Below are 15,694 nucleotides of genomic sequence, written 5' to 3' on the forward strand. Positions count from 1 at the left end.
AAAAAAGCCCAAAATCGCATATTTTGCCCTATAAATTGAGGTATAGCTCAAAATTGTGACGTGTTAGAACAAATATGAGCCCGGATTCAGATTCAGCGGCCCAAAAACCTTCGGAGACACATAAGTTTGCTCTTGAGACAAAAAAATGTTGCGCTGTGAATCTTTTGGTGAAAGAACATTTTCCAAATTGTATGCCCCGTGTACTTTACTAAGTGGAACTGCCTATCAGTTGAAGAGAAGTTGAAATGAGATCTTGAAAATCAGCAAACAAATAATGGTGTATCAGAGAAAAGTGCTTTCCAAAACAAATAAAAACCGATTGCAGGCAACAATTTAGGATCACCGATTTCTGAACATCGCAGAAATTATGACGGAATTTCTAGAATTTAATCAAACTCTCTACGGTTTCAAGAACAAACTAAATTTATAGAAATAATTCAACCCTTGCAACAGTAAAAATACTGAGTAGGGTTTAAAAGATTCTAACTGAGGGCCCCAGATGCAAATGGGTATAAGTGACCATTTTGTCGATGAAAAACATTCATCAGATTTCAAGCTTTCAAGAACTTTTTCAATATTATTTTTACGATGATTATAAAAGTTACAAAAAAACGTAAAAAAATGGGCCGAATTTGAAACTTTATAAATTTTGTATGGGATGAAAAATTGTTAAAAAAAAACTTTACACCTCATTTACTCGAAAGTGGGCTTTTGTCACTTGCACCCCCTTGATTAGATCCTATGATTTTTTTAGATCCTAACTATGATTTTAAGCTCAAACTATTGCGGCCCACCAGAAATCAGCCCACCAGTGGGTCGCGACCCATAGTTTGAGATATGCTGCTGAACCTTCCATTTTCCCATACATTCTCACTGATCGTGCGACAACGGGATCAGCGGAATCACGTGCATAAGGGTGGCGATTGTAACAAAATGTGTGGCATAATGGGAGGTTCGCTCACATTTTCATCGATTGCGGTCAATGCTCACCTAAACATTTAAATGTTTTGAAAAGCTAAGGCTTTCAGCTTCCTAATAATGAGTTCGGATTTGAAATCGGTGGTTGCGAACAAAGCGGAAATTTAAAATGGCAGCCAAATTCAAGAATGCTGTTAAAACATTTTCAACTTCAAATGAAAGTTCTTTACCTTCGCTTCATAGAAATATAAAGCTTTGTATATGTTACAACAATAATTGTTGAGATATAATGCGATAAATTAGGTGCAATTTGATGAAAAATCGTCATTTTTGTCACCTTGCCTTGTCAGATTCTTGGAAACGAGGGGTCCATCAATTTAACCCAATCAAAGTGGTTTTCATCCATCTCGATCATTTTCTAGCCAATAAACAAGGCAAAAAATTAAAATCCCAGACTTTATGTACATGACGGCCTGGTTTTAGCGAGAATCACTCATTGTTATTTTTCAACAAATACAGCGCAGTCTCTGAGTTGGGAAATTTAAAGTTGCGCTAGTAAGACATTTCGTAAGTATGGCGCTCACTGGTGTCGAAATGAGTTTTTATGTGGGGAAGTCACCGTCGATGTCGCTACTGTGCTTATTTTTTTTTTCTTTACAGAACATTTTGAGGAAATTTTGTTCGAGCATGTTCGTCTGTTCTCTGTTATACATCGTCTATAGTACTCTCGGTTGTCAGCTTTCACAACCTTTCTTCACATGCTCACAGGAAAACAGTAGTCAAGAATTATGAAATCGTATGCAAAATTAAAAAAAAACTTAAATTGGGTAAAATATGTCCACTTCACCATTGAGTTCTTCCAGTTTGTGCTAGCAGTGAGTAGTGTGGACAAGAACCTTTATAGTAACCACTTTCCGGCGCTGAAAGCCCAGCGGCATTCAATCCATCGAATCGTCTCTGGTACTCTCGGTTGTCAACATTCTGAAACTTTCACCGCTAGCTCACGGAAAAATGGTAGTCAAGATTCTCAAAAACTCAAGACTCAAGATTCTTGGAAAAGGGGGAGAGTTGTTTTAAAAAGTTAGTGAATTGAAATCAAGAATGGTTTGAAAAGGCAACTTTTTGTGTTTACCTTATGTAGCGGGACACCTTCTTCGCCGAAACTTGATTTTACTACCACACAAAAAGAGCCAGCTGTTATATTTTTATTTTGGGATGTCGATCTATTGAATGCTACAAAGGTCTACAGTATGCGATGCTTACACCAATTGGATGCATTCTAAGAAAATGTTAACATATATTACCCTATAAGGTACTTTCTGTTTACATTTCTGCTAAGGTGAATATATGACGAAGCCACACCTAGAATTTTCAAGAGCACAAATCTGAAGAACCGAATATCGGTTTGCGCTGAAAAATTGATCGATTGGTCACCACCAGCGGGTTACCAATCGATCAACTTTTCAGCGCAAACCGACATTTGGTTCTTCAGATTTGTGCTCTTGAAAATTTCAGGTGTGGCTTCGTCATATACACAGCGAAACAAAAAATTACTTTTTGTCTGTCTCAAGAGCAAACTCATGTGTCTCCGAAGGATTTTGGGCCGCTGAATCCGAATCCGGGCTCAGATTTGCTCTAACACGTCACAATTTTGAGCTATACCTCAATTTATAGGGCAAAATATGCGATTTTGGGCTTTTTTGACTGCACGCCATTAAGCAAGGTAATATTTTTTTAAGCAATCAAAAGGTTAATTGGGCAATTAACATCTAAATTAACGACTCATGCAAAATATTTTGTTTTACAAAATCGAATTTGATAGTTTTGAGCGATTTATGTTAGGTACGATATTTCCCATACAATTCATCCTCCAAAAGTTGCATGCAAGTTTTCATACTAACATAAAATGCTTAAATCTATCAAATTTGATTGAGTAAAACTAAATATTTTGCATGAGTCGTTAATTTAGATGTTAATTGCCCAATTAACCTTTTAATTGCTTAAAAAATATATTTCCAAGCTTAATGGCTTGCAGTCAAAAAAGCCCAAAATCGCATATTTTGCCCTATAAATTGAGGTATAGCTCAAAATTGTGACGTGTTGAAGCAAATCTGAGCCCGGATTCGGATTCAGCGGCCCGAAATCCTTCGGAGACACATAAGTTTGCTCTTGAGACAAAAAAAAAATGTTGCGCTGTGATGCTTCAGTTGGCACCAGCAGTGAGTAGTGTGGACCTTTATAGAATTCAGTATCCGAAACTGACAGCTGAAAAGCCAAACCATCGTTTGTATTGCATTGTCTGTGATAGCCTCCGTTGTGTTGTCAGCTTTCACACATTTCACCTCACGGAAAAAAAGGAAATCGAAAACTGTTAAATCGTACGGAAATGGCAAACAACTTTAATTGTTGAGAAATTGACAATTTGTGCAAAGTTAGTGAATTTAAATCGAGAACGGTTCGGATAAGAAGCCTTTTGTGTACACTTCATGATCCGGAATGCATGTTTTTGCTAATAAAAGCCATCTGTTGTTGAAAAGTCGATCTATTGATTGAAAGATAACTGAGAAATATCGTTGGACGTTACGTTAATCACACCGAGTTATTCCCGACTGTATTGATGTAGGTTAGTTAGACAAGGGAAAGCAACAGTCAATAAGAAAGCATTGGAAAACAATGATGACGTGCAGTATTTGTTATGAACTTGATACGAACTATGATATAAGACCGAAAAATTAGGATGATTATTTTAAATCGAATATTCGCGTTTAAAACTGTATTTTCATATCATCTTACGAACTTTTTACAAACGCACCGCTTCGTTCAAACATACCTTCTAAGAATAAAGATAAACGACCATGCGTCTCCATTGTAAGATTTGGAAATAAAGAAGATGATTTGATGATTTAAAATACAGTCGGGATTCGTATGGAAAGTTGCCACCCGCCGTAATTTCTCAGCCAGCTTGCATCCAATTCAACAAATCAAGATGGTGGCTGCTGTTTAGCAAATTGAAAATTATCCATACAAAATCATGAGCGCATCATACCTAGATAACCAGAAAATGAACTTTTTTTTCCTTCAATGAAACATGTTTATATTTTTTTTATAGAGAATGTTTAGGTTTTTCTCTATAGCGTTTTCAATTTATTCGGGTGCTATAAATGGGCCGCCATACTGCGATAGTGACCCACTTCATAGATGTCTATCCTTTTCAGATTAGATTAGTTAGGTTCAATAGATAGGTACATTCAACATGAATATTCCCCATACATCCCCACGGCTTAACCTCTGCATCCCAGCATTCATTCAAAACAACCTGCCGAAACCACATAGCCACATCCAACTCCCAACCCAAAAGCATTTTTTTCGAAAACAGAAAAAATACATATATATTCGTAGCAAAACTAGACTTCCATGGCGTAGGTTTTTCTTTTTTGTAACAAAATTGTCGTTTTCTATCGATAGAGACGTTTCCGTTCGTGTGTACGTTCGTTCCGCAAAAGCAACCGAAGGCAAGTGCGGGCGGGCGGGCTGGCGGTCTGCTGTTCCAGCGGGGTACGGTCAAAGTTTCATCTCACCGCGGCAGTGACCCCGCCACGACTATAACTTCCCCGGGGCCGCTGCACCAGTAGTGGCGGCATCGTGTTTGCTGCTGGTTTTACTTTTTCCGCTGGTTCTACTGACGGCGGCCACCGCATCGCTACCGCCGGATTTATTCAAATTCGGTTGCTTTTGCTGGCGCTGGGGTTGCTGCTGATGCTCGAGCGTACCGGAAATGGTAACAATCGTAACTAAGTCCTTGCTGGCCACGTTTTCGCCCGGTGGTCTCTTACTATCGTTTTCAATTATTTCGCTTGTAATTGAATTTCGTTGTTGTTTATGCGGTGCCGGGTCGGACGTCGCTGTTGATCCGGCGGCTGCAGCTGTTGATTTACCGTCGTCTATTTTAATAATCGAAGGCGCGCTTCCGGCTCCCGTTCCGGTCTTCGCTGGCACGGTATTATCATCATTTATTAGACTGACACCACCCTCGACGGTGGCAACGGTGGTGGTGGTGGTGGTGGTTGCGATGCTGTCACCAGTTGGCATTGTCGCCGGTTTCGGAACCTGCTGCACCTGATGGTCGGCCGTTGCTGCTGTCCCGGCCGCCGACAACGAGGGTATCGACGACGTTGATGAATTCCTGCGGTCAATGGTGCGATAAGTTGGCGGTGGTGCACCAGCTGGATCAGATAGCAGCGACGTGGTTGGCGTCGAACGATCCATAGCAGTGGTGGAAGTTACGGGATGGGGTTGCGTTGCTATACCGTTGATGCTGTTGGTGCTGCTGCCCATGGCGCCGCTGATTATGCCACTGATTCCGCCGAATATGCTGGTACTGCTACCGCCGCTCGTAGCACCGTTGCCACTGTTGCTGTTGTACCGCGAGGTGAGAGGGATTCTGAAAAGGGGTTGAAAAATGTACGTACAAACTTCATTAGAACAATGTAAGAGAAACCATGGTTTGTTATATTTTAATAAATTTACAAAATTTGCAAACCATGGAAAATGTGAAAGATCTTTGTCCACTTCTTTTGAATAAATCCAATGATTCAGATGAAAATAGTAATACAATAACTGCTTTGCTTTTTCCAACCATTTTCCCTGAATCTCATTATAAAAGAGCACATATCGGAATAGTACGAAACTAATAAATCGGTTCGCAGAACATATCTTGCGAGACTAGCAAGTCAAATGAACATTAGAAAAAGCAGAATTGTAAACGGATTCCTCCTTTGACCCCTTAAAAGCCAAGCGGAACTTTAGCCACCCACAAAGGTGTAATGCCTAGTTGAGAACCCCTGCAATAAGTTCGGTAAAATGAGAGTTTTATCTCTTCGAAGATTCGAGCTGAAGATATGTACAAGTTTCGGTGTATAAAATGTATCGGTTATCGAGGAAAGTATTTTGAACATCAACTAGTAAACTAGTGTTTTAAAGTTCTATTTCAACTGGAAGATTCCCACGGTTTGGTATAGTTCAGTGGCTTTTTTTTTTTTTTTTTTTTTTTTATAGAATGAGAAAATCTGCAACAGATACCCAAGAGGTGGTGCCTCGGGTGATGTGGGGATCGACCCACTAAAAACTCATTCTCTCTCTTCCTTACCTTCGCGGTACGCCCGTTAGGGATGACTTCGAGAAGGGGGGGACCGTACATGAGTACACTCTAATAGTAAGCGTTCCACCAGCTACCGCCTTAAGTTGTTCACTCTCCCCTGGAGGCTCGGGTCCTGGCTAGTACTTAGACTACCCGTTGAACTGAAGCTCCTGGATGGGGAAGGGGGGCCAACTCAACTAGCTGTTGTTCGGCTCGCCATTTACTCTGTAGTTCAAGTACGATTCGAGATACCGTGGAAGTAACGGAGTCCCACTTGTCCGCCCCCATACACATCCTTTCAACAATGTTGTCAGGCGTGATATCTCTACCGCATACCTCCTGCATACTCGACCTTTGCTCCACGAAACGTGGACATTCAAAGAGCACATGCTCCGCGGTCTCGTCGCAGTCTGCACACTCCGGACATGCGGGGGAGCCTGCGTGTCCGAATCTGTGCAGATACCACCTAAAGCACCCATGGCCTGACAGAAATTGAGTCAAGTGAAAATTCACCTCGCCATGGGGCCTGCTCGTCCACTTGGACACGCTCGGTATGAGCCTGTGTGTCCATCTACCCTTGCTGGAGGAATCCCATTCGCTCTGCCACTTCAGCATAGACGAGGTTCTGGCGATACGCCTCGCGCCTCTTATGCCGCGTCGCTCGAACCATTCTTCATCCTCTGCCACCACTAAAGCTATGGGCATCATGCCCGCTAGCACACATACCGCGTCCTTTGAGACCGTGCGGTATGCGCTCACAACCCTAAGGCACATCAGCCTATGGGTACTCTCAAGTCGCTTCACGTTTCGGTTAACCACTAGCGCCTTCGACCATGCAGCTGCGCCATACCGTAGTATGGAGACCGCTACTGCCGCGAGCAGCTTACGCTTACTCGAGACTATTGCCGAGCTGTTTGACATTATCTTTGACAATGCCATTATCGCCATGCTTGCCCTTTTGCAGGAATATTCTACGTGGCTTCCGAATTTCAGCTTATCGTCGATCATGACCCCTAATTGCTTCAGTGAGCGCTTAGAGTTGATCGTGCATCCACCTGTGGTGACCACTGCCTGCTGTTCAGACTGGCGGTTGTTTACCACCACCACCTCCGTTTTGTGGTGCGCGAGTGCCAAATGTCTCGACCTCATCCAATCCTCCACTATGCCAATTGCGTGAGTTGCTGTCAGTTCCACTTCCTCTATCGACTCGCCGTATACCACGAGGGTAATATCATCGGCGAAGCCGACCAGCTTTACGCCCGGTGGAAGTTTGAGCCTCAATACGCCATCATACGCCGCGTTCCATAGTACCGGGCCCAAGATGGACCCCTGCGGTACCCCTGCGGTGATTTTGTAGCTCCTCTCGCCTTCCTCGGTGTCATAGATTAGCACTCTATTCTGGAAGTAGCTCTCCAATATCTGGCATAGGCTAACCGGGACTCCTAGGTGGCGCATTGCGCACTCAATGGCGGTCCAGCTGACGCTGTTGAACGCATTCTTAACGTCCAGCGTGACGACCGCGCAATAGCGGATTCCTGTTCGCTTCTTTTGGAGCGCAATCTCGGCCGTTTTGGTTACAGCCCTAATAGCGTCCACCGTCGATCGACCCTTCCGGAAGCCGAACTGGTTATCCGAGAGACCAGAGTCATCGGGTTTCTCGGTATAGACCATCAGCCTCGACAGAATGATCCGTTCCAACAGTTTTCCGGCGGTGACCAGCAGGCAGATAGGTCTTTTTTTTTTTTTTTCCTTCTAAACCATAGGGGGATAATCTGCTCAACAGACACCCTAACAGAAGGTTAGGGTAGTGTAGGTCTGACAGGCCGTCTTCTACAACAAAAGTAAAATCCAGGACTACTCTCTCCTCGTACCCACTAAACCATTCCTATGGTCGCCAAACCCTACGTCTCTCCGGAACCACCAAGAAGGTATTGCTTCAGAGAGGGGCTAGTGCACATCGCACCCACAAGGTTAGCTGCGTAGCCTGCAGCAACGAACATCGATGACTCGCTTTGGAGAGTCCATCACGGTAGCATGCTGGCGCTTAGCCAGTTTCCCGAGTGGTCCTCGCCACTCCCTTTGTCCTCGGAAGGCGGGCAGGGTCAACCCCGCCCGCGCCCTACTGCTGAGCGGACATCAAGAACTGATGCCCACGTGCAACCCGATCTGACCTGCCCGCAAAGGAAGGGTATCACTACCCTTCAGGCCCTATCAGATGCACCCGTAGGTTGCAGACAGCAGGATCTCACCTACCCCGACCCTTGCCGGGACCCCTTTCCAACCGCGGGCTCGGATCCAACCCAGTAGACCGACGCCACGACAGCACCGCTACCGGGACTTCCTCTCCGCGGCCACTTAATCGTTGTAAGGGTCGATTTCGACCGCAGGGCACCGGTATGACCTACGAAGCCGACTCCGAACCCCTGGACCACCTCTTGTACTGCATCTGGACTAGCCATTCTCCGAGTCCACGCGCCACCTCCTCTGTAGCTCCCAGACGATGTGGGTAATAGCCGTTGAAACGGCGTTCCAGCCAAACTCATCCCTACACATCCTCTGGACCAAGTTGTCCGGAGTTGTGTCCTCCCCGCATGTGGCAAGCATGCGGTCACGCATTGTGCGAAAACGCGGGCACACGAACAAAACGTGTTCCGCCGTTTCCTCTAAACCATTGCACACTGGGCATTCGGGAGAATCCGCATGCCCGAAACGGTGTAGATACTGTCGGAAGCAACCATGACCTGTAAGGACCTGTGTCAGGTGGAATGTGACTTCCCCATGGCGCCTATTAATCCAACTATCTACCCTCGGTATCAACCTATAGGTCCACCTTCCTTTGGTGGAACTGTCCCACGCGCGCTGCCATTTGACCATAGAGGCCATCCTGACAGTCCTGCGTATGCCTCTTGTGCCGCGCATTTCGAAGCACTCCATGTCCTCACTGATAAGAAGGCTGATAGGCACCATACCAGTAATGACGCAGAGAGCGTCGTGTGACACGGTACGGTACGCGCTCGCAACCCTCAGGCACATAAGCCTGTAAGTACTTTCCAGCTTCCGTCGGTAGCATTTAGTACTTAGCGCGGTGCCCCACGCCGGGCCGCCATACCTAAGTATGGATGTAGCAACACTAGCCAGAAGCTTGCGCTTACTGGCGTACACCGCAGAGCTATTGGACATCATCCGGGACAGTGCCGCAATAGCTGTGGAGGCTCTTTTACAGGCATAATCGACGTGGCTACCGAAGGTAAGCTTATCGTCGATCATCACGCCCAAGTGCTTGACGGAGCGCTTTGACAGGATAGTACAGTCTCCTACACTGATCTCCGTCTGCTGCTCCGACTTCAGGTTGTTAACAACCGTCACCTCTGTCTTGTGGTGAGCCAGCTCCAGTTTCCTGGACCGCATCCACGCCTCCACAACCTTGATCTAGTGGTTGGTAGTCACCTTTACCTCCTCGATCGTTTCACCGTAGACTTCGAGCGTAATGTCGTCGGCAAATCCGACAATCACCACTCCCACTGGATACTCCAACCTCAACACCTCGTCGTACATGACATTCCATAACACCGGACCCAGGATGGAACCTTGCGGGACTCCTGAGGTTATGTGAAAGCACTTCCGACCCACCTCCGTGTCGTAGACTAGTACACGATTCTGAAAGTAACTTCCGAGAATCTTGTACAGGTACTCCGGTATCCCCAGACGCAAGAGCGCATCGGCAATAGCAGACCAGCTGGCGCTATTAAACGCATTCCTTACATCCAGAGTCACTACCGCGCAAAAGCGAATTCCCCTCCTCTTAGGCTCGAGTGCTTTCTCGGCGGTTTTTGTAACCGACAAGATAGCGTCTACGGTGGACCTCCCCTTCCGGAAGCCGTACTGGTTACTCGAAAGACCATTTTCGCCCTCGGTGAACCGCAACATTCTATTGAGGATGATCTTTTCGAGCACCTTCCCCGCCGTGTCAATCAAGCATATTGGTCTATATGCCGACGGGTCTCCGGGTGGTTTCCCCGCCTTTGGCAATAGTACCAGGCAGGCAGATAGGTCTGTATGCCGACGGGTCGCCAGGTGGCTTCCCGGGTTTGGGCAGTAGAACCAATCTTTGCCTTTTTCACCTCTCCGGAAATTCGCCTCTGTCTAGGCACATCTGCATAGCCATTCTGAACATGTCAGGCTTAGCCTCGATGGCCGTCTTGATGGCTAATGTCGGGATACCGTCCGGACCCGGAGCCTTGTTCAACTTAAGCGACTTCGCTATTGCAATGAGTTCGTCGTTCGTCACCGGGGCTACCTCGCTATGGCCGGTTTGGCTATAGGGAACGGGGGCCCATGGTCTTGTATCGTGGCGCGGGAACAGCGTTTCCACGATCTTCTGCAGCATCTCTGGGGAGCGTTCTGGGGGTGCTGACGCGCCCTTCGTTTTGGCCATAACTACTCTGTAGGCATCACCCCATGGGGTCGTGTGGGCTATCTGGCAGAGATTTTCGAAGCACGCCCGCTTACGAGTCTTAATCTCTTTATTCAGTGCCAGTTTAGCCGCCCTGTAGGCCTCGCTTCGTTCAATTCTATCCTCATCGGTACGAGCCCTTTGCATCCTCCTTCTAGCTCTTAAACAGAATGCGCGGAGTTCTGCGATTTCTGGACACCACCAGTACACCGGTTTGCGTCCATTTCTGGGTAGGGATCGCCTTGGCATAGCGGCGTCACATGCACGGCTTAGGGTTCCGACAAGATCATCGCTGGATAGATCGTCGGTGTTACTCTCCATAAACAATCGCTCCACAAATGCCGGCTTATCGAATCGCGAGGTCAGCCATCCCCAGTTCAGTGGCTTACGAGGATAAAAGTGATAGTAGTTTTGTTCATCACCATTTTCACCTTGTCGTGACCGCGGATGAAATTTGCCATTTGGTGCGATTTTTTTTTCTCGGCGTAAGTGGTGTTAATCAATTGTGAAACCTTTTAGCAAACGTACAAATCAGTGAATTTGTTCCTTTTTTGTAACAATAGGCGTCGTTTAGTAGAGTGCCGGAACGGAATTTCAAAAGAAAATCTTTTTCCGCCATACTATTCGATTTTGATTGTTACCGTGAAGGCGCGAATTATTAACGAAGGAAAAGAAGTGAATAATAGTTACTTCTAACGCCATATGCAAATTTGCATTTCATACGATTGTGTATTCTATTCGTGCTTTGTTCAGCATTTTCTTTTGTTAACCAACGCAAGCACCGTTCAAGTGTGGTCATTTTTTGACGAAATCACAGTCAACTGTGGTTAAAGGCGGTAAAATAGAAGATACCGTTTTGGCTTTGTGTTGGTGACAGCGAAAAATCTGACGGTCTGGTGTCGGAGCACGACTAAAAAAAATAGAAAGAAGCTATTGAGTGATTTGTTTTCGTCAGCTTGAGTTGAGCCGGAGCCACCGTCTTTGTCGATACGGAGATAGTGGTACAAATAAAGTGTTGGCTGTTTGGGTCATTGCCCTCAAAGCAAAACAGTGGAATCGCCTATTTGCTAGGAAGTGCTGTTGGATTAACTGCTGCTGCTGCTGGCGACCTTTGTAGTGAAGAAAAACCCTGGAGGCGAAGATTTCTAAAGTGTTGCTGCTGTTGAGACGATAGCCGTTGCTGTTGTTGTTGCTGCCGGTTGGAGATTGTGCTGTTTGGCCGGAATTTTGGACTAGCGCCCGAATCCAAGAGCGATTTTGATCTACTGCTACGATCAATAAGTGAAAATGGCGATGTCCACCACCACAGAACCTTTTGTTCCGAGTACAATACCGTTTTCACAATACCTGGAACAACTAGAATGGCAGTTTCTACACAATAATTACAATGCTGATCGTTATAAAACTTCTTTTCTGGCTGTTTGTGGGACTGAGGTGTTTACTTAGCTTAAACTTTTTTTTCCTGGGAACGATTTCAAGGACTTATCTTACAAGCAGTTAACTGATGCGCTCAAAAAGCGCTTTGATAAGAAGGATTCTGATGTGATCCATACCTACAAATTTTGAACGCGTAGGCAAGCCCAGAGGATTTTGTACTTTCTGTTAAGCAGCTTGCCGTACGTTGTGATTTTGGTGCCTTTAAGGGGCGAGCCATTCGTGACGCTCTGGTAATTGGTGTGTATGATCGTCAGTTGCAAAAGAAACTTTTTGATGAAGAAGATTTGACATCGGAAAGAACAGAAAAGCTAATCGTAAATCAAAAGTTATCTTCGGTTAGGACAAGGATTATAGACCGTGATGATGAGAGAAGGAACAGCGTAATTGCCAGGTTGGGTCGAAGAGTAGTGCGTTCACCGGATAGGACGAGTTACAGAGATAGAAGTAGGAGTTGGAATTGGGATCGCAATCGGTCATTTTCGCCCAGAAACAGGAGTCGTGATAGGAGTTCCAGTATGGTTTTTGTTTGCTCATTTTGCAATAAAAAGGGCTCACAAAAAAAAAATTGTTATAGACTGAAAATGAAAAGCCCTAAGAAAAACCGGTATGATGTTAAATTTATTGACTCACAAAAGCCAGAAATTGGTGCGCAAACATCTGGCGTTTTCAAAAGATTAACCCCTTCGGGACGACTTTTTTCACCAACCTCGCCGCTGTAGAACGAGTCAGCGAGATGTAAATGACCCAACCGTCCTGAAAGGGTTAAAGGATGAAATGAGTGTAGATTCGGACGATAAAGAGTCACCGTGCATGATGATTTCCTCGAAATATAGGGTCAATGAACCGTGTTATGCTGATGTGGTAGTTGAGAAGCGTAGAATTTCAATGGAGGTAGATTGCAGTTCCGCGGAGAGCGTCATATCGGAGGATTTCTATCATCAACATTTTAAAAGACGCCCGATTGAAGCATGCAAGAAAAGGTTGTTTGTAATAGTCGGAAACAAATTAGATGTCCTAGGCAAGATAAAGGTGGTTGCGGAGCTGAATGGTATGACGATGGAGATGTTTTTGGTGGAGTTGCGGATGCGGAAAGGATTTCGTCCCTCTTATGGGTCGAACATGACTGGATCATTTCTATAACGGTTGGAGGAGCACATTTACTAGTTCATCGATACACAGACAACACGTGAATGCCTTATCGGAGGAAACAACGATGGAAGAGATAAAGCATATCGCTGGGTGGTCGTGTCCTTTCGGCGCACAGGCATCCAGTTAAAGTGCCGGTGAGCACGAGTGGAAAATGTAGTACCCGATTTGTTTTTCACGAGGACGCTCTGGATGCCTCAGAACAGGCTTTTGACAGCAACAGCAACAACAACAACAGCAGTCCAGAAGACCAAGAATTTCGAGAACAAGCGAAGCACGCAGAAAATTTGGATTATCTCGGTTTGGCAGCCTACTCCTTCAAGTTTGGAGAAGATATGGCTCCAGCAACAAGTTCGAAGGGGGAGATGGCTCTCAATAAAAGGAAAAGGGGAGAGGACAACGGAAAAACGGATTCGGACTCCAACTTTTATGGATATGCAGTGGATTCATTGATTTTCAAACAATTTCCTGATTTCGAAGATGCCTTTCGTGGAAATTCGTCAACGTCAGTGAAACCAGTCAGGAGTACCAAGAGATTATTATTAGTAAACATTATGAATTTTTAGCTTGTAAAAGAATAAACAAAAAACGAACTACATAATGCAGACGGGTATAAACAGAGTAGCTGTCAGATTTTATCTATTTATTTAAACTGTTATTTTTTTCCTTTTTAAGGGTGAAGAAGTTGTAATGTCTCTGCAATGAGTTCGGTAAAATGAGAGTTTAATCTCTTCGGAGATTTGAACTAAAGATATGGACAAGTTTCGGTGTATAAAATGTATCGGCTATCGAGGAAACAGATCAGAAGTATTTTGAACATCAGCTAGTAAACTAGTGTTTTAAAGTTCTATTTCAACTGGAAGAATCCCGCGGTTCGGTATAGTTCAAAAGGCAAGAGTAGTGACAGTAATTGAAGCTGCTCCGAAGTCTTCCCGAAAATCTAGACACCATGTGAATTGCTTTTAGTATTGCTTTTTTCACTGAAAATTTTCCTTGCTTCGCTGAGCAACATGACGTTTCTTTCCAGCGAAGGCTTACGCGATACAGGAAATCACTGAATTTCGCACTAACACAGCAGAAAATCTGTCAACAAGACCTCAATACACATGCATTTTCAGTGAAAAGTTCTATTTGCGTGACAACAATCCACTCCCATGACTACCGGGCGACCGCCGTCAAATATCAGGATTGCCAACTGCCCGGCGACTGCTGTCAGCTCTCTTTGTCGCCGAATCTGGCGCTGGGTCTTCGGCGCGGAAACCCAAAGGTGGGAATAAAATTTTGGGGTTTGCGCGCAATAATGTTTTCTCTCTGAATCTTCTCTCTGATTACATTTTGAACAACGAGTTGACTGAGTGTGGCAACAACCAACCTACCTGAAATGATTACCAACACAGACGAGTTGAAATAAAAGCAGACAGAAATAGGCCCCAAACAGAGCGGACAAGGAACTTCATACCTAATCCCAGATCTTCCTAGAATATATCCCGTTCAATCAGAAAACTTTCGTCCTCAACACCAAACTCAAGGTATCTAATTGATCTCAACCTAAGTTATGCATCCCACATAAGACCGATAAACACTCACTGGGTGACTGCAACCCGGGTTCCACCACAAGTTTTACCGCGCACACTGTGGACATCGTGTCGTGATAGTAGCAAAGCAGGGAGATCTAACGAGCTTTACAAATACCCGCTCCAAATCTTGAGCCACCTCCATCCTACACAGCTTTGTTCACCTTAACCAGACTGCCATGAGAATCAACGATGCCATTATCAATCCCAGATCACAACTTACCCGAATCACGGCCACGATTCCGAACAGGGTCCTCTTGGGCTCCCTGGACGTTCTTATCCGGGTGGTAAGCCCCCCCATTTGCGTCCTACGTCCAACAACTTCAAGCGACCTGCTCATTATGCCTCTACGACCGTTGCTGTTCAATGGAACGTTTTCCACTACAACCATACATAAATTCCGATCCATGACTTTAAACTAGTAACCTTAGTCATCAAGGAAATACACCACACCACCTGTGGGTAACAGACAGCACTCAAGGCCCCATAAACTACGTAGACTCATAGGGTGGGGGAAGGGACTGTTTCTGACCAAAGTCTACAGTCTTTACAAATTATTAAAACTAGGTATGAATATGGACTACAATCTGATACGGTAAATGCTGGGTATGTTGCGGAATTCAGATCCCATTGGGATCCACTAGTCTTTGCCCAGCAAATCCTATCTCTACCTCGGCGTGGTACCGGTTGGAAACTACGAGTAACGTTAGGGAAGATCGGGTAATCAACCCTGGTAGGAACTTTGGTAGTAGGCTGACAGGGAAAGGGGGGTTTATATCTGCAAATTAGAGCTCCTGTTTTCCAAATGGAGCGGCTCACAACAGCGTCTGATCACTAATGGGGATCCCCAATCTTAGGAGCGGTTGTTCAACGTCCGAGTTCCAGGGAAGGACTCTAGCTCAACTGTGCACTATGGTCCTTCGGAAAGTAGGGGGCTGGTGTCAGGCCCTACGAACCAGCCGTAAAAAACCATTGTAGCGGAAAATCAGCAACAGAATAATACAAACCAGGGTTGACAATCGTCCTTCT

At 45.2% G+C, this 15,694-nt stretch overlaps 1 protein-coding gene across 1 annotated transcript in view; it reads right to left on the reverse strand.

Annotated features, from left to right (window-relative positions):
- Nucleotides 1–2,404: 2,404 nt before the first annotated feature.
- The window catches only part of LOC115269977 (uncharacterized), a 617,722-nt gene continuing 604,432 nt past the window's right edge, over nucleotides 2,405–15,694 (reverse strand). The window contains exon 7 of the mRNA XM_062853057.1: nucleotides 2,405–5,359. Within this exon, the coding sequence (XP_062709041.1) occupies nucleotides 4,519–5,359 (841 nt within the window). The 3' untranslated portion in view covers nucleotides 2,405–4,518. The remainder of the gene's footprint in view (nucleotides 5,360–15,694) is intronic.

Source organism: Aedes albopictus, chromosome 2, assembly GCF_035046485.1.
Source record: "Aedes albopictus strain Foshan chromosome 2, AalbF5, whole genome shotgun sequence".
Classification (NCBI taxonomy): domain Eukaryota; kingdom Metazoa; phylum Arthropoda; class Insecta; order Diptera; family Culicidae; genus Aedes; species Aedes albopictus.